This window comes from Gigantopelta aegis, chromosome 9 (genome assembly GCF_016097555.1).
Source record: "Gigantopelta aegis isolate Gae_Host chromosome 9, Gae_host_genome, whole genome shotgun sequence".
NCBI lineage: Eukaryota > Metazoa > Mollusca > Gastropoda > Neomphalida > Peltospiridae > Gigantopelta > Gigantopelta aegis.
In genome coordinates, this window is record NC_054707.1 from 29,477,121 (window position 1) to 29,501,203 (window position 24,083).

At 34.7% G+C, this 24,083-nt stretch overlaps 1 protein-coding gene across 1 annotated transcript in view; it reads left to right on the forward strand.

Annotated features, from left to right (window-relative positions):
- The window catches only part of LOC121381524 (N-acetylglucosamine-6-sulfatase-like), a 28,466-nt gene extending 4,516 nt beyond the window's left edge, over positions 1 to 23,950 (forward strand). The window contains exons 2-11 of the mRNA XM_041510851.1: positions 1,021 to 1,224; positions 2,166 to 2,231; positions 4,804 to 4,902; positions 10,699 to 10,869; positions 11,910 to 11,992; positions 12,976 to 13,094; positions 15,281 to 15,384; positions 15,560 to 15,772; positions 16,865 to 16,975; positions 20,331 to 23,950. Of these exons, the coding sequence (XP_041366785.1) occupies positions 1,021 to 1,224; positions 2,166 to 2,231; positions 4,804 to 4,902; positions 10,699 to 10,869; positions 11,910 to 11,992; positions 12,976 to 13,094; positions 15,281 to 15,384; positions 15,560 to 15,772; positions 16,865 to 16,975; positions 20,331 to 20,474 (1,314 nt within the window). The 3' untranslated portion in view covers positions 20,475 to 23,950. The remainder of the gene's footprint in view (positions 1 to 1,020; positions 1,225 to 2,165; positions 2,232 to 4,803; positions 4,903 to 10,698; positions 10,870 to 11,909; positions 11,993 to 12,975; positions 13,095 to 15,280; positions 15,385 to 15,559; positions 15,773 to 16,864; positions 16,976 to 20,330) is intronic.
- Positions 23,951 to 24,083: the final 133 nt, after the last annotated feature.

Below are 24,083 nucleotides of genomic sequence, written 5' to 3' on the forward strand. Positions count from 1 at the left end.
TTATTGGTACCGGAGATGTAATAGTAGACAGTGGTTTTCTGTGACGACACAAAATGGTTAGAATTCATGGAATTTATATCAAAAATAGAATTATAAATTTCAGTGTTGTTTTAGTATGTTCTCATTGTTATAAACTGACAATTTTTTATTGTACAAGCATTTGTGTCTTTTATGGTTGTCATTCTAATGCAAATTAGTTTATCAAGATACCTTTATTCTAAGGTAAACTTAACTTTATCATAATAGAGAAACATTTAGTACATACAAAGTAACCAAGTAAATATTTGTCATTTAGCTGAGATGTCATGGAACAAATAATATCAGGCCATGGCATTGGATTTCAAATTTTATGGGAAACAGTTTTTCAGTTCCGTGCCTTGTGATCATGGGAACCCATCGGAAACAGTTCTTCAGTTCTGTGCCTTGTGATCATGGAAACCCATCGGAAACAGTTTTTCAGTTCCGTGCCTTGTGATCATGGGAACCCATCGGAAACTGTTTTGTTCTACATATTATTTTTGTTGAACAGTCATGCTCACTATAATAATCATGGGAAACAAAATTTCGGTTCCATGATTTTACCGACACACTACCAACACAGTACCAGAAATGATCATTTTACCAACACGCTACTAACACAGTACCGGAAATGATAATTTTACCGACACGCTACCAAGACAGTACCGGAAATGATCATTTTACTGACACGCTACCAACACAGTACCGGAAATGATCATTTTACCGACACGCTACCAACACAGTACCGGAAATGATCATTTTACCGACACGCTACCAACACAGTACCGGAAATGATCATTTTACCGACACGCTACCAACACAGTACCGGAAATGATAATTTTACAGACACGCTACCAACACAGTACCAGAAATGATCATTTCTGTGAGATCCAAAGGCGTGTAATATCATTTCCTCCTCCTCTGCATTGACCAAATGTTGAAATAACCATACGTGAGACATCAAAAAGCAGGTGTTAGACAAGTAATCCTTTCCCTTTTCAGTTTGTTACCAGTCCACTGTGTTGTCCAAGTCGTTCCAGCATCCTCACAGGGAAATACGTCCACAACCATGGCGCTCTCAACAACTCCGTGGTTGGTAACTGCAGCAGCGGCTACTGGCAACAACAGCAAGAGAAGACGGCATTTCCAGTGTACTTACAGAAGCAAGGATACACAAACTTCTTTGCTGGGAAATACCTAAACCAGGTTCACAGCCACAGTCTGTTAACTAAAACCAATTATTCTGACATTCAGTTTTGATGTAATGTCTTATAGGAAAATAGCAGAAAGTATCTCTAGGCTTCATCCCAGTCACGAATGTGGTATCACAGTGAAGTCTTGGTGTGAAGTCAAAAGGTCAATGTATAACCTCACAATACAATGATTATATTGTGATGTTACATCACAGTGTGAGATCACAACATGTGGTCATTAATTATCAGGTTATATGGATCGTTCACACAGTCAAACTAAGTTCATAGATTTAAAAAAAAAAAAAAGATATAAAACATTTTATATCTATTTAAATATCTATTTTCTACTGAAATCTGAGTATACATGAGCCCCCCCCCCCCCCCCCGACATCAATTTAAAAGAAAAAATCAGTCTTATCATGAATCCAATATGTAGTCCATATTGCACAAGCATACAGCTATAGCTTTTATTGTCCATTTGAATCAAATTGCAGAGATATTGTACAGTTCTGTTTGATAGTAATTAGTATACAGAGTAAATGAGTAAGTAGTCTTGAGCAATGACAGGTTTACCCAGGTAGCCTTACTGTGGTGTCCATATTAGCTCATGTCTTGACTGGCATGTTGCCATCATTGGTATTTATGCAGTCTAGGCTATAGCAAGCAATGTTTCTAAGGGGTAGAGTCATGCTCTCCTTGAAAATTTATTGGAACAAAAATAGCTCAAGTGGGGGGGGGGGGGGGGGGTGGAGGGGGAGAGGAGTTTCGAGCCCTGAAACCCACCCCTACCCATGCGTCTAACTTCCCCAAACATTACAAACACCAAAATATTGTTATGCTAAGTGGAAAATGTAATCATCATTTTAGACTCAACATTTTTTCTCTTTATCTAAACAATATTTTCCATCATGGAAGAAGCCTTATGAAAATGGAAGGAATTTTCATTTCTTTCAGTATGGTTTTAAAAAGACTGGTGGAGTTGGCCACGTTCCCCCAGGTTGGCATTGGTGGAACGGCCTGGTGAGTTTATGGGTTTTTGAGGGTTTTTTTTAAATTTTATTATCCCAGATCACAAACATAGCAATGTCAGGGATGGGAGCCCTAAATCACTGCTGTACATATAATAATAGTATCACACATATATCCACTCACACAAAGATGTACGCACGTGCCCGTATGTCCTCCAATACATACACACATATATACACATACACACATACATGTACACATACATACATACATACATACACATACACACACACTCACACAGAGACATACATATATATATATATATATATATATATATATATATATATATATATATATATATATACACAAACATATACATACATATACATACATACACATACACATATACACACACACACACACACATACATACATACATACATACATACATACATACATATATATATATATATACAAACATGTACATACATATACATACATACACTCACATATACATATACATGTACATTTACGTATACATATACATGCACATACAAATGCACATACATACACATACACACATACACACATACACATACATACATATACACACACATACACACACACACATACACACACACACACACACACATACATATACACACACATACACACATACACATACACACACATACATAATCACACATACATACAGAGTGACACACACACACATACACATACACACATACATATATACACACACAACACATACATACAGAGACACACACATACACACACACATACATATACACACTCACACATACACACATACACACACATACATACACACATACAAACACACACACATATACATACACATACATACACACTAGTGTTGGGAATCATTTGCAATTTCATCATCGACTTTCGATTATACAATCAGTTAGAATGTATAGGAACTTGGAGAGGATCGGATTGATTTGTATATTTGCACATATGGTTAGGTTTGGGTACTCGTGATGAGTATAATATAGTTCCTAATTTATGTTAGTAGACGAATCATCCGTGGACAACTGTCCGCTTTTTGATTTTATTCGGCTTGACATGTTTTCATTTAGTTCACTGCCACCATATGTTGTTGTGCACTGCTCTTTAATCAAGCCAGTTTTTGTATCGTACTTTGATAGGCCTAATAATTTATATTTTCTTGATCTCAATTGTGAATGAATGATAAGAATTTTTTAATGTAGCAGATATTTTGATTTTTATTAATAAAATACAAAAATACCTCAGTATTTGTTTTATTCTTTATGGTAAATGCAAAAATAAATAAATGTCAGTGAACACTCAGATTTACCAGTACATAGTGGCATAGCCTCAAAAGGTTAGGAATCAAGAAACATACACAACAATGGTCCACAAATACTGGATTTGATGAATACAAATTCTAACAATGAACAAGGAAATATTTGCTGCAATTAACATTTTCCACGACAATTTCATAATTGATCATCAATTCACTAGAGTCACAACTGATCAATCTTTGATTATAATAGATCATCGGAACCCCACTAATACATACATACACAAACATATACATACATATACACATATACGCACATATATACATATATATATATATACACAAGTAAGTGGGTACAAGAGTAGTAAATATACATGCATGTAATTGGTTTAATCTGGGATATTATAAAGAGAAGAGATAGGATATGAAAGAGGAGAAAGAAGTAGAAGACGAGACATGGTTATACGCCAGGTGTATGTTTTTTTTTTTTTTTTTTTTTTCTATCTGCAAATAAACAAGAACAAAATTAAGCTAGCACCATATATTTCAGTTACTCATTGTCATTAAATAGATTAGCCCATGGAACCCATTGTTTATTAAATATTTCATATTTACAATTTTTATATAGAATAAATCTTTCTATTTCAAACTTTTGTTTCAACAGATTTTTAACAGCTTTGATTTCTAAATTATAATTTTTTGTATCTTAGTTCCATAAACATAATATTTTATGTTAATAATTAATTAGTTAAGAAAGTTTGATTTTTCATTATTAATCATACCAAAGATGACATTATTTTTATTGAAATTAAATATAATACCAATCTGAGTCAATATCCAGTTTTGTACTGCAAGCCATAAGTTGTTAACCTTATTGCATTCGAAAAATAGACAGACAGACAGACAGTTTATTCAGTAAAAGGCCTCTGGCCCAAAATACAATCAATAAGGCAGTGCATTTATAAATATTCAGTGTAAAAAAAGTTCACAAAATTAAAAATTCATATTTAAATGTTTGGTGAGAGTTCTTTCAGCAGCCCATAATTCATTGTGGCTGTTTATTGTATGTGTTTGTTGATTTTTGATAGAAGGTCAAAATCGCTACTCTTTTGTCATACCTATATACTGACAATAACCTGTTATTTTAGTAGATGTCTATCCCCCATTAAAATAATTCACCTTAAACTCAACATTTTTAAAAATTATTTTCAGTCCAAAATAGGAATCTGGAGCTGAAGATGGGATGTCCTTTTCTCATTTAGTTCGACAAATTTAATACCATTACAGGTTTTTTTATTCCTTTTTAATTCATTCATTGAGGTGGGCAATTCAAAGTACTATGGATACAGTCTTTCAGTGAATGGGACAGAAGAAAAGCATGGCCACAACTACACAGCAGACTATCTGACCGATGTTATTGTAAGTGATCATTTCCTTCTTTAGTCATACATGCTAAGGACTTAGCTTATGGGATTTGTCCAAAACGTCTTATCATTCTGTAAAAATATATTTCAGAGTAACTTCACCATTGTATTAAAAGTTTACATTGAGATATGACTTACTGCAGTTTGGGATCTTTGCCCTGTTAGAAAATTCTAAAAAGTTTGTTTTGTTTAATGACACCACTGGAGCACATCAGTTATTTAATCATTGGCTATTGGATATCAAACATATGGTAATTCTGACTCGTAGTCGTCAGAGGAAACCCGCTGCATTTTTTCTAATGCAACAAAGGATCTTTCATATGCACTTTCCCACAGACAGTAGAAAGTTCTAATTACCAGTTTGATAGAAAAATGATATTTAAAAATTGTAGAAATTTCCAAAAAAAAAATCTAAAACATTGTAGCACATATTACTAGGTAATGATTAATTTGTAAATCATTTAACAAATTGTAAGTGAAAATTACATATATCTGAGTTACGATATATTGCTTTTACACTGCCATAACATTTCCATCAATGCACAGTGCAGGGAATTCTCGATCACTGAGCACCAGTAGCATCCAAATTTTGTAACCCTTGCCTGATAACATTTATATGGAGTACATCTGGATTATTCTCTTCATTTAAACATTTTGCCAAGACAATGAAATGAACAGGTATAAAGAAAGAAGTGTTTTATTTAACGATGCACTCAACACATTTTATTTACGGTTATATGGCATCAGACATATGGTTAAGGACCACACAGATTTTTTTAGAGGAAACCCGCTGTCGCCACATAGGCTACTCTTTTTATGACAGGCAGCAAGGGATCTTTTATTTGCGCTTCCCACAGGCAGTATAGCACAAACCATGGCCTTTGTTGAACCAGTTATGGATCACTGGTCGGTGCAAGTGGTTTACACCTACCAATTGAGCCTTGCGGAGCACTCACTCAAGGTTTGGAGTTGGTATCTGGATTAAAAATCCCATGCCTCGACTGGGATCCGAACCCAGTACCTACCAGCCTGTAGACCGATGGCCTAACCACTATATCACCGAGGCCGGTCTGAACAGGTATAAAATGCTTGGTAAAACAGTTATAGGGTCTATACTAAGCACCATGTTTTGAGAAGGCACATGCGATATGCCAACTCTCCAGAATAAAAATATGTTTTATCTTTATTAAAACTTTAATGAAAAAACTAAATTGAAACGAGTTTAATAACGATATATTGTAGTAATCACTGTGGTTGTTATTTGGTTAAACAGGTAGGCTTAATACCTATTCCAAAGAACATCACAAAGGCTTACTAAATTGTTTCACAGGTGTTAGCAGATATTTGACATGTTCAGCATTGTATAGCTGATAACCATTGTCAGCAATGATGTAATGCATTAAACATTGTAATTGACATAAAGTTAGTATACACATGCGTTCACCTAAACTGGAATAGGAGGGCAAACAAACGTGTTTATCTGTTTGTAAACAACAGAAAATAAATTTTAATAATTGTAATTGTGTGACAGTTTTTTGTGAATTGTGTTAAACCAGGGACTGCATGCATGTACCAGCATGATGAATTAGCCTGTAAAATGTAAATAAAAAGACAAGGAGGCAAGATATAGAAAGAAGAAACTTCTTTTTGTTTCTAGTTCCAAACATTATAACACCAGGTGTGAATGCAGGAATTTTAACAGATTCTAGAGTAAATCACCAACAAATCGGTTGTGTTTTTCAATTCATCCATACTATATGACGCGACTTGACTGAAACAAATTTATGGAAGTAAATTAACCCCCTTTTTAAAATCCAAGATGGGTTGTACAAGACAACAGAAAGCTGGCATCGCCGTAGGCCACCTGGCCCTGCTAATGCTGCCACAACTTCACGAACGAAGACATGAATTGTCTCTGCTAATTAGAGGGATCGATCCCCATCCGTGGGCCCATTGGACTATTTCTCTTCCCAGCCAGTGCTCCACGACTGGTATATCAAAGATCATGGTATGTGCTATATGTATGGTACATATATAAAAGATCCCATGCTACTAATGGAAAAATGTAGCATGTTTCCTCTCTAAGACTATATATCAAAATTATGAAATGTTTGAAATCCAGTAGCCAATGATTAATAAGTCAATGTGCTCTAGTGGTGTCGTTAAACAAAACAAACTTTTAACTGATATGTAGAAGATGGTGGGTTCGCCATGAATTGAATGTCGTGAACAGCAAGGTTGTTTTAACAATTTAATGACCGAATTAACGAACGAAGATGTAGGATCCTTCAAGAACATTGCTAGGGTATTGCCTGAACAATTCAAGCAGCTGACTGAATAGGTGGCCCCTTCCATCCAGAGAGCAAAGACAATATTTAGGTCTTCCGCCATTGTTACTTTTATGTCACTTGATAAAAAGAAGGCATTTCATTGAAGGATCACTTGAATTGCATCGCCTAAACCATTCACACTACACGACTCAACTGTTGCTTTGCATTGTAGCCCCATTCACACCAGCCCTTGTGTGAGACATGTTTTGGTCATGTCAAATGCCGTTGGGCCTACTAAAAATCAGTTGCAGACGACTGGTTTATCAATACACATTACACTACATGATGCGACTGAAGCCAACAGTTGAGTTGAATCGCGTTGTCTAGCTAATGTGATCTAGGCTTTAGTCAGATGAGCAGCCACACCACAAAAGAACTGTACATTCCGAACTTAAATACTGAATATACCATTTTGGAGAAGATAAAGTTTTCTTATAAATTAGGCCCGGCACTTAGATTAAGAAGTTGAAAAATATTTATACTATACATGTGTATAATAAAGGATATATGTGTAAGTTAGGATAGCAACAGAGTACAGAATATTGTTCACTGACAACCTGATTCACATGCAAAACATGCTTCAGTATCATTATGTAGTCACAGTTGGATAATACTGTACTATCGACAGACTAAACACCCATTTCACAGTTGAGTAAAGGGAAGGGGTGCTTCCAGTGCCTATGAATTTAACTGTTTGTTTAGGGTTATTGTAATGAATATGAACATGTGTAATTTCTAGTTTTAGCTAAAGGATGTTTTGCACATTATAAATAAGTTTCATATTATTGAGGTATTAATTACATAAATATTATGGAGTCTATGTTTTTGTTTTTGCGACATGCTTAAAATGCCAAAACTGTTTCTGGGTGCTCCCAGCCTTTGCATTTAAGGACTTGGCTGTGGGAGGCCGCTTCCTTCTGATCCTGCCTATACAAAATTATTGGAAGATAAAATCAAATTTGAGCTATAACCAACATTAGAATGACCAGCAACTGGTGTTGTAAACAAGAAAATGTGCTTAAGAGTTTAAAAGGCTACATGTATATAAGTGGAAAACGTGCCACATGTACAATGAAATCAGGACTAATAAAAATGCCAATCCTGAATGCTGTTATATGGATCTTCTTCCCTTGTACGGTTAGGACACAGGTGTTAAGCTGGAATCCTTGGATGATATTAAAAGAATCCATATGTGTCCATGTGAGGCTTGCCGAGTCCCTGGCATCATATTATGTACCCGAGGATGGAATAGCCCAGTCCCATATGGATACATAATGGAGGATTATTTTTCTCCCATCCAGTAGATGAAAAACAAGCAATATTCTAAGAAACTACCCATAAAAGTTCTATGACGAGCTTCAAACACCGAATATCATGATGTCAGGAGTTTGAGATTTTCAGCAAACTTCCGTAAATTGTAAATATGTCAGTGGCGTGCTAACGTAGGTAGCATTTTATAATGAAAGTAGACTGGTCATGAAGGAAATAGCTGGACATCTTGAACGATGGAGAAAAAAGCTGTTTAGAACATTACCAACAAGCACATATGATGTATATCTAGGTTTCCCACTGCCCACAGATTTCCAAAACATTGATATTATTGGATAACACACGTTTGTTTGTATTTTCTGACAAGTGATTACAGCTTTTGCAGGAACGATCTATCGTTATGTTAATATTGGTTTTGCATAACCGACAGATGAAAAACAAAATCATTCATGCCTAATTTTATGCACTGAATTACATGAATGTTTTTGTGTGGGTGACTTATTTAAAATATAATATTTCAGATAAACCTAATCTACTGCTGAAAGGTACTAAGGCTTACTACAATTAAATTAAGAAGTTAAAAAGAAAAATTCACACCATTACGAAAAGAAGAAATGGCCAACATGTTTATCAAATAAAAAATTTAAAAAACGGAGAGACAAAAGATGAAACACCTAAAAGAAAAAGAATGTGAGAAAAGCAGAAGTAGACAGTAGGTACGACGTCACTGCCCAAAAGTCATTGATGTATTTTATAAACAAAATTGAGTCTTGACACAATATACGTTTACCTGTCTATTGACTTGAAATCCTTCTGGACATTGTTAATCAAATACAAATACCTAAAGTATAAAAAGAAAATGCTTTATTACAAACTGAATACACAATATCCTTTGTCTTTTGTTGTCATAGATTAAGTTTATTTAGAAACAATTTGATTTTTACCTTACTTCATTCACATATGCTACATCGATATATTGTCAAATAGCCGCTCCTAATAATATTTATGACATATTTTAAACATCTTCATGTCACATATAAAATGTTGTGGGTTGCAATTTTTGACGTTATGTCATAGCTTTACAAGTTTGGTAATAATGGAAGAAAATACCAACACACTGATTAGCAAATGTGCCATAATTAGTCTTGTATTTGGTATATACTTTACTCTAGAAAACTCCGTGGATATGTGGACAAGATTTAATGAATAAACCTAAAGTTATCATAACCAAACTTATATTTGTGTACAAACAAGAAAAGAATGCAAACTGACTACATAGAACCCACTTTTGTATATTTTAATGTTTTTTGCAAACTCACAAAAACAATTGTAAATTTTTTTATATTTGCCTAAAACAATTCAGCAACCTAAAGTGTAAATTAAACTGACATTAGAAATCAGGTTCTTAAAATGTAGTCATTCCATAGTCTAATACATTTAAATAAACATTGTTAATGGAAATCTTGGAGATTAACCAAATAATAATATTATCAGGTAAAATTATGTTTAAATAAAAGTAAATTATTACTAATAATGTAACCTAATAAAGCAATTATTACTGTCAAATCACAGTAAATTATACACAATATAAAACTAATATAAGCAACATATCAACACACCCAGGCAGTACACCAATAAAAAGTGTGGAAACTCACATTTAACCTACCTGCAAGAAAATGGGAGGTCACATACCATTTAAGAGGTTTAATTAATGTTTTTAATAGCAACCATAATTTTCGCTGAAAATGGCAGTTACATTTTTACTACGCAATCTACATGGAGCACAGTATTGCCTGGCGTGTCGTCACTACTGGCCTAATACTGACAACTGTTGTATAGAGCTTCTAGAATATGGTAGCTCGATGACCGTGGTGAGCGTTTTTCGTGGATGGGCTAGTAAAATGTTTATCCCACCATGCACAATGGCGAATAACAAAAAAAACCCCACAAAAAACCTCCCCAATCCCCAGCAAAAATGTCATCTTTTGCGTTCACCAATCTGATATAAAAATCTAATTATCATCTAAAAATGTATCTACTTACCAGTTAAATGTTATTCACTTCTAAGCAGAACAGACAAAAACAAAAGTAATGTATGATACAAGTGACACTATTTTACTTGGTGAACAGAAAACTGTAAAATGCAGATTTATAAAACAATTGCTTTCTATTTTGATTTGTTTTTATTTCAGCACAGAAGAGCAATAGATTTCCTGCAGCAGCAGACCAAACACAGTGCCCCGTTCTTCATGATGCTTTCTACCCCATCATGTCATGCTCCCTTCACGCCAGCTCCACAGTATAACGACTCATTTTCTGGAATCCAGGCACCAAGAGATGGAAGCTTTGATGTGCATGGAAAGGTAAGTAGATCATTGTAATATTTAAGCCAGTGATTTTATTATTTATGTTAAATTTAGCCAGGCAGTTCCATAAATTAGAATTTTTGGTTTTGTTTCTGTAAATGTTAGAACTATTATTCATATTCTTGTTCCAGCAATGAGAGTGTTGTCTGGCGATAAAACCTGTAGTTTTTAAATTAGCTTGTTTTTCCTGTCATAAATATCACAGTGATATGTAAAGTTACATTCAAAATTTAATTATGTAAATTCAGAGTAATTAGCATGTTTTATATCTTTACATATAATTTGTTTGGTGGTAAAAATGTTATTAATGATTATTAGACTCCATCATATGCGGTCATGTGGAATAGAAAAAGTACACCGAGAGGTGGTCGAAATTTTCACCACCGAGGGTAAACTTTTTCTATCCACATGACCACATATGGTGGAGTCTTTTTCTCTCATTTATTCAGTAAATAAAGCATTACTTTACATGCACAGAAAAAAGATGGCTGAACAAGTAACTTTTTTATCTGACCATTTTATCATAAATAAACTACTCTATCATATTACCGTGTTTGTTTCATGTATTAAATAAATATTTAACACTACAAATTAACTAAATATATTTTAAAATGAAGGCTTTAATAACAAAATATTGATTTAAAACTGTGTCTAATGACCTCACATTAATATGACATCATATATTACCAACGATGTCATGTTAAACGCAAGCGTATGATATCCCATGTAAGATAGAAATTTCTTACATAGCTTTCTTTCATGGGGTAGCTCTGTACTATATACCTAAGGATGAGAGAATAGTTACATGTCAGAATCTGTACCCGTATTACAATTCTCTGATAAAGAAATGGTATTAAATGAATGTGCTGGGGAACTATAAATATTTTTTGAAGATTTCTGCACAAATAAGATTTTAAAAGTATTTTTTTAAATCTGTTTTATTTCTTCAGGCAAAAGGTATGACTCTACTTACAATGATAGGATTGGCAATATTTTCTTTGTTGAAATACTATTGAAAATCTGATTTACCGTTGCAGGGAAAGCACTGGCTTATAGAACAGGCAATAACACCAATGCCACATGACACAGTAACTGCTATAGATGACATCTTCAGAAACAGGTACCTAGTTCCAACAAAACTTCACTCACTTGGGTAGAATACTCCAGCATCCTAGCTATTGGATGTCAACATTTGGTAATTTTGACATCTATTCTTAGAGAGGAAACCCGAAGCAATTTTCCATTAGTAGCAAGGGATCTTTTATATGCACCATCCCACAGAAAGGATAGCACATACCACGGCCTTAGATATACCAGTTTGGTGCACTAGCTGGAACGAGAAATAGCCGATGAGGATTGATCCTAGACCGACCACACATCAGGCGAATGTTTTACCACTGGGCTTACGTTCCACCCATGAGGTCATCGAACACACTTAACAGTATTAATTGTAGTTTTGGAAATCAGTGGGAGTTTCATCATCAGTTATGAGTTATTATCAGTTGGGGAAACCCACTACGTTACTAGCAAGAGATCTTTTATATGCATCATCCCACAGACAGGATAGCACAAACCACGACCTTTGATATACCAGTTGTGGTGTACTGGCTGGAACGAGTAATATCCCAATGGGCCCACTGATAGAGATCAATCTTAAACCGATGGCGCATCAGGCGAACACTTTACCTTTTCTTTTTTTATCACACTGCACCCATTCCTTTCTCTCCTTTGATTTCCTCATGTCATATTTTGTACTGCATTATTAATTAAATATACCAATATACTTGTTAATATATACCAATTCAAAAGCCTTGCCTGATTGTCCTTTTTATAAAATGGCCACAACAAAAAATATGCTGTGGAAAAATAGTCACCATAGCATTTTCCATGGCAGCTTGGTTGATAATGTGGAAGAGATAAGTTTAATTTGTCAGTATTACAAAAAATAAATAATTTAAAAAAGTGAGATACAAAATATATGTTGCAAGATATTTAAAACACGGCATTGCTGAATGCCATGGTTACTTGCCAGAGTTGTACATGTTATTGAAGTGTGCTGCAACAGACTGTTATTTAATGTTTTTGGTTTGAACCACGTTTCAGGTGGCGAACACTTCTGTCAGTGGATGACATGGTTGAGGATGTTGTCAAGATGCTTCAAGTGAAAAGATTACTTGAAAACACTTACATATTCTTTTCATCAGACAATGGCTATCATCTTGGTAAACAAATTATATTACACTTATTATTTTAATTTTTACACCACTTTCATTTTAAGTTTTAAAAAATGTTTTTAAACTTAAAAATTGCTAAATTTCTAATGCAGAGCTGTTTGTAATAATTTATATATGACCTGATTACATTTTGGTCTCACCTTCACGAAATAAGAAAAGAAAAAAAATGTTTTATTAATAATGCACTAAAAGACATTTTAATTATTGTTATATGGTGTCGTACATATGTTTAAGGACCACAGATATTATTAGAGAGGATACCTGCTGCCGCCACTCCATGGGCTACTCCATTTGGTTAGCAGCAAGGGAACTTTTACATGCGTCATCCCATAGATGTGTACTGTAACCTTACTGTGATACAGGGCTGAAACATTCTCGTTGAGAATGGCTAATACAGTACAACTCCCCTTCTGGGGCACCTTGATTGCCGTGAGGGTATGACTTCTGACAATATATCACTTTGGCTCCGACATTGCCTGAATAACCACATACATGTGTTGCTCTCAGGGCGGTGGCTAGGGTCAACATTTAATAGCTGATGATTTTTTTTGCTTTCCAAGCTCAATTATTTTTTAAACTATGGATGCATCAAATGCACCAGTTTTTTGAGAATGAGTGAATTATCATTTTTACCCGAGAGACTTTCAAGATCAACTCCCTACTTGCTTTCTGATCGTGGGAGATTTTAATGCTCACCACACTTTGTGGGGATGCAGTGATAAATAATAGAGGTAAACAAGTCTTAATTTTCAAAAATGACTTGATACTAGTTTATAGTAAAAGTCATACATACTTTCATTCTGCAAGTTGGTATCTCACATCCATTGACTTAACCCTTTGTAGTCCATCACTTTGTCTTGGCACTTGATTTCTTCTGGAAAATTTGTCCAGACCCTTGTGGCATTGACCACTTTTCCATGATACTTGTGTAAGAACAGATGAAATACACTACGAACTACTAAAACACTTGCCTGAATCATCCTTGATGGTTATATTCAATATATTTAACAAAATCTGGATTTGTGGTAACTTTCCTTCTGATTGGAGAAAAGCCAATTATCATTCCTATTCCTAAGCCTGTCAGTTATAACCCTCTCGCTTTGACAAGTTGAGCCCCAGAAATTGCTTACTAATAAAGGAAGGAAGGGAATGTTTTATTTAACGATGCATTCAACACATTTTATTTACAGTTATATGGCGTCAGACATATGGTTAAGGACCGATATATGAAGGACAGATATTGAAGGAGGAAACCCGCTGTCGCCACTTCATGGGCTACTCTTTTCGATTGGCAGTAAGGGATTTTTTATATGCACCATCCCATAGACAGGGTAGCACATACCATGGCCTTTGATGTAACAGTCGTGGTGCACTGGCTGGAGTGAGAAATTGCTTACTAATGTGCAATGTGAGTCAGGTCTAGCCATAGCATGGTCAATCTTCTTGTTAGATATGAAACATTTTGTAAGGATGCTTTAATCCATAATCAGCATTTACTTGGTATGAGTCTTTTCTGGCATGGAGAAAGCTTATGATACCATGTGGAAGTGTGGGACTTTGAAAGACCTCCATGGCATGGGCCGAAGAGGTACATGTAGTTGCCCGACTTATCTCTGATTTCTTGCAAGGTACGAGTGGGATCAACGTTATTCGATTCTCACTCCCAACATATGGGTGTGCCTGTTGGTGACTTTATTTTCTGTGAAAATTAACAGCATCACCCAGTGTTTAAAACATGATTTTTAGATTTGCTACAGGTTGTCTAGTAGAGTATCACTGAACGTCAGTTACAGCTTTGTTTAAATAGTGGGCAACTGGCTGGAATGATAAATAGCTCTGATAGGATCAGTCTTAAACATCAAGCTTTACCACAGGGCTACATCCCACTCCACCACCTTAAACAAACAAACAAAGTAAGATAGAAATATTACTTTTCAGATGAAAGTGGCAGTAGCATGTTACGTTTTCGAATTTAGCTTTATTTCTCACTAACTGTAAGGTCAGATTTTTTGTTAACAGTTTAGCCATGATTTCCAATTCACCTAAAAATGGAAATCTTGGTTGTGCTAAAAAGTCATGATAGTTCTTTTAAGTCCACCCATTTGTACATGTAATATATGACAATGACATTTTGGTATATCAGTCAGTGTTCCAATTTTATGCTGGTTTTTCAGGTCAGTTCTCCCTGCCTAATGACAAGCGACAGTTGTACGAGTTTGATATCCGTGTTCCTCTGATGGTGCGAGGGCCAGGTATAGAGCCAAAGCATGTTAGTTTGGTAAGTTTTTAAAACTAGCATTTTATTCAAGTAACCAAACAAATTTTGCACATATAATTATATTTCAGTTAAGCATTATTAATATAAGTAACGAGAACAAAGAGAAATATATATTATATAGTATGAGTTAGTTTACACTAGAGCTACAGCTTAGCATGTTTTCTTACCCCTGCAGGCTACAGTTTTGAACATCGATCTTGCACCAACATTTCTTGATCTTGCTAGAATTCGGCCGCCTTCTGATATGGATGGTGTTTCCATGGTGCCAATATTACATCCATCAAAGACTACATTTGAGGATATTGGTCGCAATTTTCTAGTGGAACATTATGGTGAACATACAGATGAGATTGCAAATTGTCCACAGTACAAAGACCAAGGAATGGCGGTGAGTTGTACAATGATGTTTAGGCTTTGACAGGATCATGATTTATTAAATTTTAACTTTATAATAGAATTATTAACTATGAGTTAAATGGTTTAAATCTTTTTGATTCTACTTTGTATTGCCTACATAAACATACAAGACGAGAGGTCGGTGGGGAAGGTGCTGTCAGTACTGGAGCAAATCTTTGCATGCAGACAAAAAATGGTGGTGGCGTTTGGGAAAAAATGAGCTGCCAAGAAATGTTTTCATGCTGAAATTCCATCATTCTACTCACAATATTAGTTGTAATCAATGTTAAAACATCTTTAGGGTGTATACTACCAAATCAATACTACCACCCCTCACCTTTAAAGTGAATCAGAAAAAATTGGAGGTGAAGCTTCTCATTTGAGAGATTACGGGTAGCATCTATGACTACCCTAGTTCCGCACAAACATTGAGTACTTTTTTTTACAGGTACATGTTTTTAGCACAATTAAGGCTACTTGACACAGTGATTCTAGATGAAATAAAATTGCATAAATGTTTTGCCAAGATGAAACTAATTTTTATTACAACCAACACCTCTCATTTATCACCAATCACAGGACTTGTGGTATTAACTGCTCTATCAAAAGTTTGGTGCACCTTGAACTTTGACCCAGCCAGAAGTTATTTAATTTAATACTACCTATAAATAATTTTTCGGAATGAACACAGCGTTAACAAAAACCCGGTCACTACTATCATGTTTCAAGTCACCCACCTTATAAAATAATTTTAGATCAAGCAGACTAAAAAATATGTTTTTACATATAATACAACCGTTGCTCCTAATATCATTTTTGTATTTTATTGTTTTATTAATGACAATACCAACCATTATTACTGATTTTACTTATTCCAAATATGCATCACAACAACTGGTGCTTGATATCAAAGATTCATAATTCGGTATAGTTGCCGTTACTTACTTCCAGATTCCTGTCAATGTCACACACATAACATCATACAAACGTTTATAAACAGCATTTACTTGAAATGAAGGCTGGTATGGGGGATAAGATTATTGTTGTTTTTGTATTGCTTTTTAATGAGATGTTTTTCCTTCAGAATTGTAATAATCACTGTGTATGTGAGGATTCTTGGAACAATACCTATACATGTCTCCGCTCAACAACTCAAGAAAACATCTACAAGTTCTGTGAACTTAAAGACAATCAGGTTTGTTTGAAAACGGCACTGTCATATCAAATATTTAAAACCCACGGCATTGACATGCACCACAGCACATTACTTCAGAATCCAGCTTAACCATGCTGCAATATATATATTTATTACCAATATGGCTTACAATAAAGGGTTACATAAATGTTGTACTTTCCCATGCTATCTTTGCACACTACAAATGTCACAAGTTGCTATGACAATTACAAGCTTGCGACAGTTGTGGTTTCTAAAATTGACAAAATTCCATGTCACTGTATTTGACATCACTAAATGTTAATAACTTTTGATTGTAAAGCGATTACAATCATATTTAATGTTTGTTCGAAATCATAGTTTGTGGATAGGTAATACTGACGGAAAAAACAAATGCAAGGTCAGTTTTGGTAATATAACTGTTTTATTTGTATATCAAATGCTACCTCGTTGTACATTCGAAAGAATCTTTGGTTAAAATTGGGTCAACCTTGAGATTGTGTGAAACTGTATGCTTTTTACCGATTTGTCAACAAAGCATGCATCTGGGCCATTGCCACATGCTATGGAGTTGAACACCATACCAAATCAAAGTTTTGAACCGTACACATCGAGTGCACAAAATATTATTTCAACACGATTACAAAGCAAAATGCTGCGAATGTTACAAGTTGACAGGGGTAGGGCTATTGCTCTAATTATGCAGGGACAATCGCTACGTCATGTCGCCCAGCAATTTGGGGTACATGAGACAATTATAGCTCGATTAGTTGGACGTCTCAGAGCCACAGGAAGATTAGCTGACGTCAAGATAGAGGCATGCGTCTCACACACCTCTGTAACCGATTTCAGACGGCTACAGAGATGACGAGTCAGGTTGTAGGCACACATGGTCGCCCTGTGTGTCCACAAATGGTTAGGAATCAGTTACAGGAGTTCAACTTAAGGTCACGGTGTCCCTACGTTTGTCTGCAACTGACACCCAGGTGACGTTAACGTTGATTGCAATGGTTGCGTGCACATGCACCAAATCAGTTTCATTTGATTTAACTGTATGATATCGGGATCAGGTCATCAGGTCTCACGTCCTTCCACTGATTCATGCGCATAACCTTACGTTGCAGCAGGATAATGCGAAGGTTTTTCTCAACTTCCTCAACCAAAACAATGTCCCAGTGCTCGATTGTCCACCCTACAGTCCAGATTTGAACCTGTTCGAGCATTTGTGGGATGGGCTGGACAGGAGGGTCAGGACGTGTGTCAGCGTCCTAAACAACGTCGCTCAGCTCACACAGGCTCTTCTTCATGAGTGGAATAACATCCCACAAATAACTATAAATAACTTGATTGGGTCAATGTTAAGGAGTTAGAGCAGCGACTGCAGCCTGGGGTGATTTTGATCAGGAAATGGCATAGGGTACCGAAATTTCAACGTTATACATGCGAAAACAACAAAACTTGTCAAAATTTATTCAGTAATGAAGACATAACCTAGAAATCCAAACAATCATCAATAAAACATTTGAAATATTTACCACCAAAATTGCATTTGTTTTTTTTCTGTCAGTATAAATAAATTATATCATTCGCAGGAGTGCCCTACTAAATAATACAGAATAAAATAATATACCTATTTCACATTCCAACTATGCATGTGTGTGAAGAGTAACGTCCCTTGCCGAATAAGACTGTATCCAGGCTATTTAACAACTTGAGGGGATGACCATCAGTTGTCATGAGTTTTGTGAGTAGCTTCGTAGGAGATGTTCTACTGGCGACTAACATGTACATATTTCCTGCCAGAGGTATAATGGCTGCGAAAAACTGTCTACTATGTTCGGAATGGTTTAACACCAAAAGCAGTGAAACAACTTGGACGAAGTCTTTTGTCAAAGGATTTAACAACACAAACTTAAAAGATTCTTACAATAAAATTAACTTAATTGGAATGTGTTTGCTATTGTTAACAATTAGAATTATAGTTAAATAATAAAATACACCTCCTCTTCTGCTCAAATACCAAATTTTAAATAATTGGGTGAAAAGAAATACCCAACAAGAATCCAGAATGTATTTATCGGTATAATGCTTTATGTTTCAACAATGTTAAGGTACATATGAAGAGTTTAGGTGCAAAACGCGATATATCCATTTTTCATTTTCAGTAAAAGTGAATTTTTTAATTGGCGTATATCGCGTTTTGATTTTTAAAAATGTGATTTACCCAATACAATTTCATAAGGATCAATCGCGTTTTGCGGCCAATCAGTGTGCCTACGATTAGCCCTTACTGACATACAATAATGGCTTTAACTAAAAACTAGAAAGAAAATGGTTTATATCGCATTTTGCGCCTGAACTCTTCATATACAGAACTTCACATACATTGTTTACACTTCCTATTTATTGCACAAGTTTATTTTGTACAAGAATATATATAAGTGGTATGTTTTTTTTCGCAAAATAAACAAGTGCAATAAATAGGAAGTGAAAACAATGTATGTGAAGTTCTGTATTTATTACATACCTTCTTTTATGTTTTACAAAAATGGTTTTTAATTTAACATCATAACAACACTTTGTTTAAATCTATGACCAAAACTCCTTTCATCGATTTACTTAAGTTAAGAATCATACTCTGTGACAGCCTTGTGTAATGTTTCAAATATGATGTGACGTCATTTGTAAATCATATATGACATAGTAAATAAAATGCACTAACTGCAGTAAAAAAAAAAGAAGGGAATTCCCCATTTAAAAGTTCTGGTTTAGATCGCACATATGTGCGATACAAAATAAAGTGATCGCATGGTTTCAAAATGTCTTTATCACTATAGTAAGATTGAATAGGTATGTAATAAAACAAATATCTGCATGCATGCATGCACACACATTAATATTATTTCAACCCATGTCTGATATTTATTGCGTACAGATCTGAACCAATGTTTCTTGGGTGTTAACAACAAAATCTTTTTTATTTTGTTGAATGTCGACGTAATTAATAATTGGACAATGACTGTATACTCCCCATCAGGGCTACAGTGTAAAAATTTCCAATGCCCCTCGGTGTGTTCTGTTACATAATCTTACATGAGATCGTTGATATGAGTTACCAGGAACCTAATGGAATGTAAAATAGGTCTATTCCCAAACTTGTTTCATAAATTCCGTATAGCACTCCTGCTCATGCAATAATCAGTTTATGTCTTCTTCTTTTTTTGCATGAATAACTTCAGTTTTGGAAATAAAATGTACTGTATGTCCATTTTATATAATTCTTTGTCAATAAGGACTGTATAATTCCTTTTTGTGACTAATAATTAACCAAATGCTGGATTGGTAGTTACAATATTCAGTGTTTATTCTTTTTCAGAATTTTGTAGAAATGTACAACTTAATGCTAGACCCACTAGAAATCATGAATGTTGCCAAAACTGCCAGTCCAGAACTTGTGTCCCATTTGAGCCAAGAGTTGTCTTTCCTGTCTACCTGCAGTGGAAAGTCATGTCACAGATGATCAAGTGTGCACCTTCATCCTGGTCATGTTTCTCTTGTACATAGGAGAAACCACTATTACCTTGATGTGATTTCTGTAATTATTGTTTATAAATATATGCATGGACTAGGACAGTCAAAGTTTCTAGGGGTGGGTTCTAGTCATGCTTCCTCTGAAAATACATTACAAAAAGAGAAAATACAGCAGCAGAGCGTTTTAACCCCCCAGAAGCCACCCCCTGCACACTCATCGGATATCTGCAGTTTCACAGAAACTTATTCAAACATAATGTACAGATTATTATTATAATTGCAATGAAGTAAAATCATTAGAAAATTATAATTTTATGTATAAAATTCATAAAAGAAATCCATGTCAAGTTTGTATGTATCACTGGTTTCTAAAGAACCACTTGTGGTTTTAATTGTAATTTATTTAACACATAAATACAAACTTCTGCTGTTAAAATGATGTACGAGAAAATGATGGCATTAATGAAAATGCATCATTAGACTGGTTTATGTGTATTTCAAACTGTTATTTTGTTGTATCTATAAGAACTGCATTTCACTTAACTTGGGAGGCAATTATGGAGGTACAAAAAGACACATTTATTATGAAATTGTTTTACTGTCCAATTTTAGTTTTGATTATTGTACAAACGAAAACCAATTGTTGCACACCAGTTAGAAATAACATGTACCAGTATTCTATGTGATAGTGAAGCAGGCATCTAAAGGAAAATAAGGGCAATTCCACGAGTCGAGAGACATGAGAGGAAAAATTAAATTTCATTATTTCATTATACAAAGGTCACAATGAATTCACAAGACACCCAATTTGCTGAAAAACTAAAATTTCTTGTTCACACACGTCTTTCCTAATGCTTCTGACATCAACACATATTACATAATTTCAAAGCTAACTTCGACCAAAAAACAGGAACATTAAGCCACTCAAATCCCTTCCATCAAACTGGCTTGCATACTTTATGTTACTCAATTTATAATATCAGTAGCATCACTTTAAAGAATACAGGTATTTAAAATATTTCATGAAAATAGGTTGCCAAAAATTATGATTTGAAACAATGTGCTCGGTCAGTGTAACGACTGTCACAAAAAATATGAATTGTTTATGTGAGAAGAAAATTTGACGGTGTATAATCATGTCCTTTGTTCTCTTAGCACTAGTCAAGGTAAAGATGATAAATATGTCAATCAGTCCTGAAATTATGTGATTTAAATTTGAGAGAAGAAAGGAAACTGGAAAAAGTCACAGGAAAAAGGAGTCTGTAACATCTGTCACATTCTGATAAGTCAGAAAGTCTTCATTTAGCATCTTTACAACAAAAAGGTGGTTTTACTATTTTACCTACAATTATGTAGTACTATAAGTCAGAAAGTCTTCATTTAGCATCTTTACAACAAAAAGGTGGTTTCACTATTTTACCTACAATTATGTAGTACTATAAGGGATTATCCTGAGGTTTCTACCCTAGAAAGACTTTTGTTTGTTCCCCCAACAAAATAAACACACACCCTGCTTTTTTCTTTTTCTGTGGGTTTTTTTTTTTTTTTTTTTAACACATTTTACATTTGAAGCTTTATATGGATAAATACACTTGGTATGACCTCTGACTGAAATATTTCATATTTCGTATGGTCTTTGCCAAAAATAATAAATTTATACATACAAAATAATTTGAGACAAAAAATTATATAGAGATATATGCACTACAAAACATTACGATATCCAGAAATACATTGGTTATAGAGTAAGTAAGAACATGTAAATAAATTGCAGTTTTAATAATGTAAGAATACTTTATTTGCCGAACATTTCTTAAAATGGCTACAAACTGTCACCCTTGTTCATACTCTGAGCTATTTTCAAGACAATTCAATTTCAATTTTAAAAGGCAACATACTAAAATATATAGATATGTAACATGTATGAAATATTTCCAAACAATGGTAATCTAAAAATACACCCAGACATTGGTAGTCTTGTAACTTATCATTATTGACAGAGATTCTCTTTTTATCTGCAGACCCTTTTAAAACCATTTTAGGGGACAGTGTTTGTCTTAACCTGACAGTCTTTTCACAAGCTTTACCTTTAAAATAAATGAAGGCTGTTGCATGACAGAAATATTCAAGAGAATATGGATATATTGATGAATCCTCAGTGGCTTTGTATTAAACTGAAAGTGTGAAAGTTTAATTAAAATTAATCAAAATCCACATCATGATATTCACCATTTATCATCACAGCAGTAGACAAAGTACTGCTTTTTATAGACTCAGAACTTCATTTTATGTCAGTGGACAAAACGTAACATCCGTCGCACACAATTATGTTATAATTTCCATACACTTTTAGTTCAGAGCTGAATTGTAACTGGTAGTCATCTATAGCCATGCTACCTTTACTTCAAGAGCAAACATTGATTTACTTCAAGAGCAAACATTGATTTACTTCAAGAGCAAACATTGATTTACTTCAAGAGCAAACATTGATTTACTTCAAGAGCAAACATTGATTTATACAATTTAAGGGTTTCATACAATTTGGAAATGAAGTTAGCTGCTTTTTACCCATGTCCTTTTGCAGTAATGTTTGTTACGCACATTTCTCATTACCCACCAAGCCATAAATATTTCTAAGCAGTTTTGTCTGTGGCACCAAATAAACATGAATATTGGTAAATATCATACACAAGACCAATTTACTGGGAGTACTACTCTAGTGATCAGGTCAGTTGGAATGACCTCCAGCCTCTCTGAATGTAATGTCCGTCACCGTGGAATTGCCCATAACATGTATCCTATGTGATAGTGAAGCAGGCATCTAATGGAAAAGAGGGCGGTATAATATCCGCCCGGTCCCCTCCATTATTATTTTTAGTTAGGGTTAGGGGTTAGGGTTGGGGTTAGGGGAGGGGGGGACCGGGCGGATATTTTTCCGTAGGCCCATTAGGCTATTTCTCACTCCAGCCAATGCACCATGATTGGTACATCAAAGGTCATGGTATGTGCTATCCTGTCTGGGATGGTGCATATAAAAGATCCCTTGCTGTTAAAACATTTCCTTCCTTCCAATGGACGTATTCTATGTCATGGTGAAGCAGGGATCTAATGGAAAATAACTTCTGTTTTCATTTTATTAGTTTACTATTGAAATCGGTCAAATATTAACATTCTGTACGTTCCTCTGAATATGGTCTATAACCAAGTTGTACTGGTCTACTAGGGAGTTCAGCCAAATTCTTAAACAGTGAAATAGGAAGTATACAAGACTTGCATACTGCGCCATATTGTTTAACATACATGTAGATCTACGGTAATGTTTTGCTGCAATGCAAAATGGCTTGTGTTTTTTTATTGGGATATATGGGGTTTTTTTTCAACAAAAGCATTCCATTGTAGAATATTGTTGGTGTGTACATATTGTTATTAACAAGTTGTATGTAAATAAACTACTTTAAAACGTTGGGCAGAAGACAATGCTATGATTACCACCCCATATTTAGTTAAACTAAATGCATTGTGTTCTGTACTACTCAACCTGTGCTAGGAACATACCAAATACATGTCTGATTTGTGCAATGTTAGCAACGAGACATAC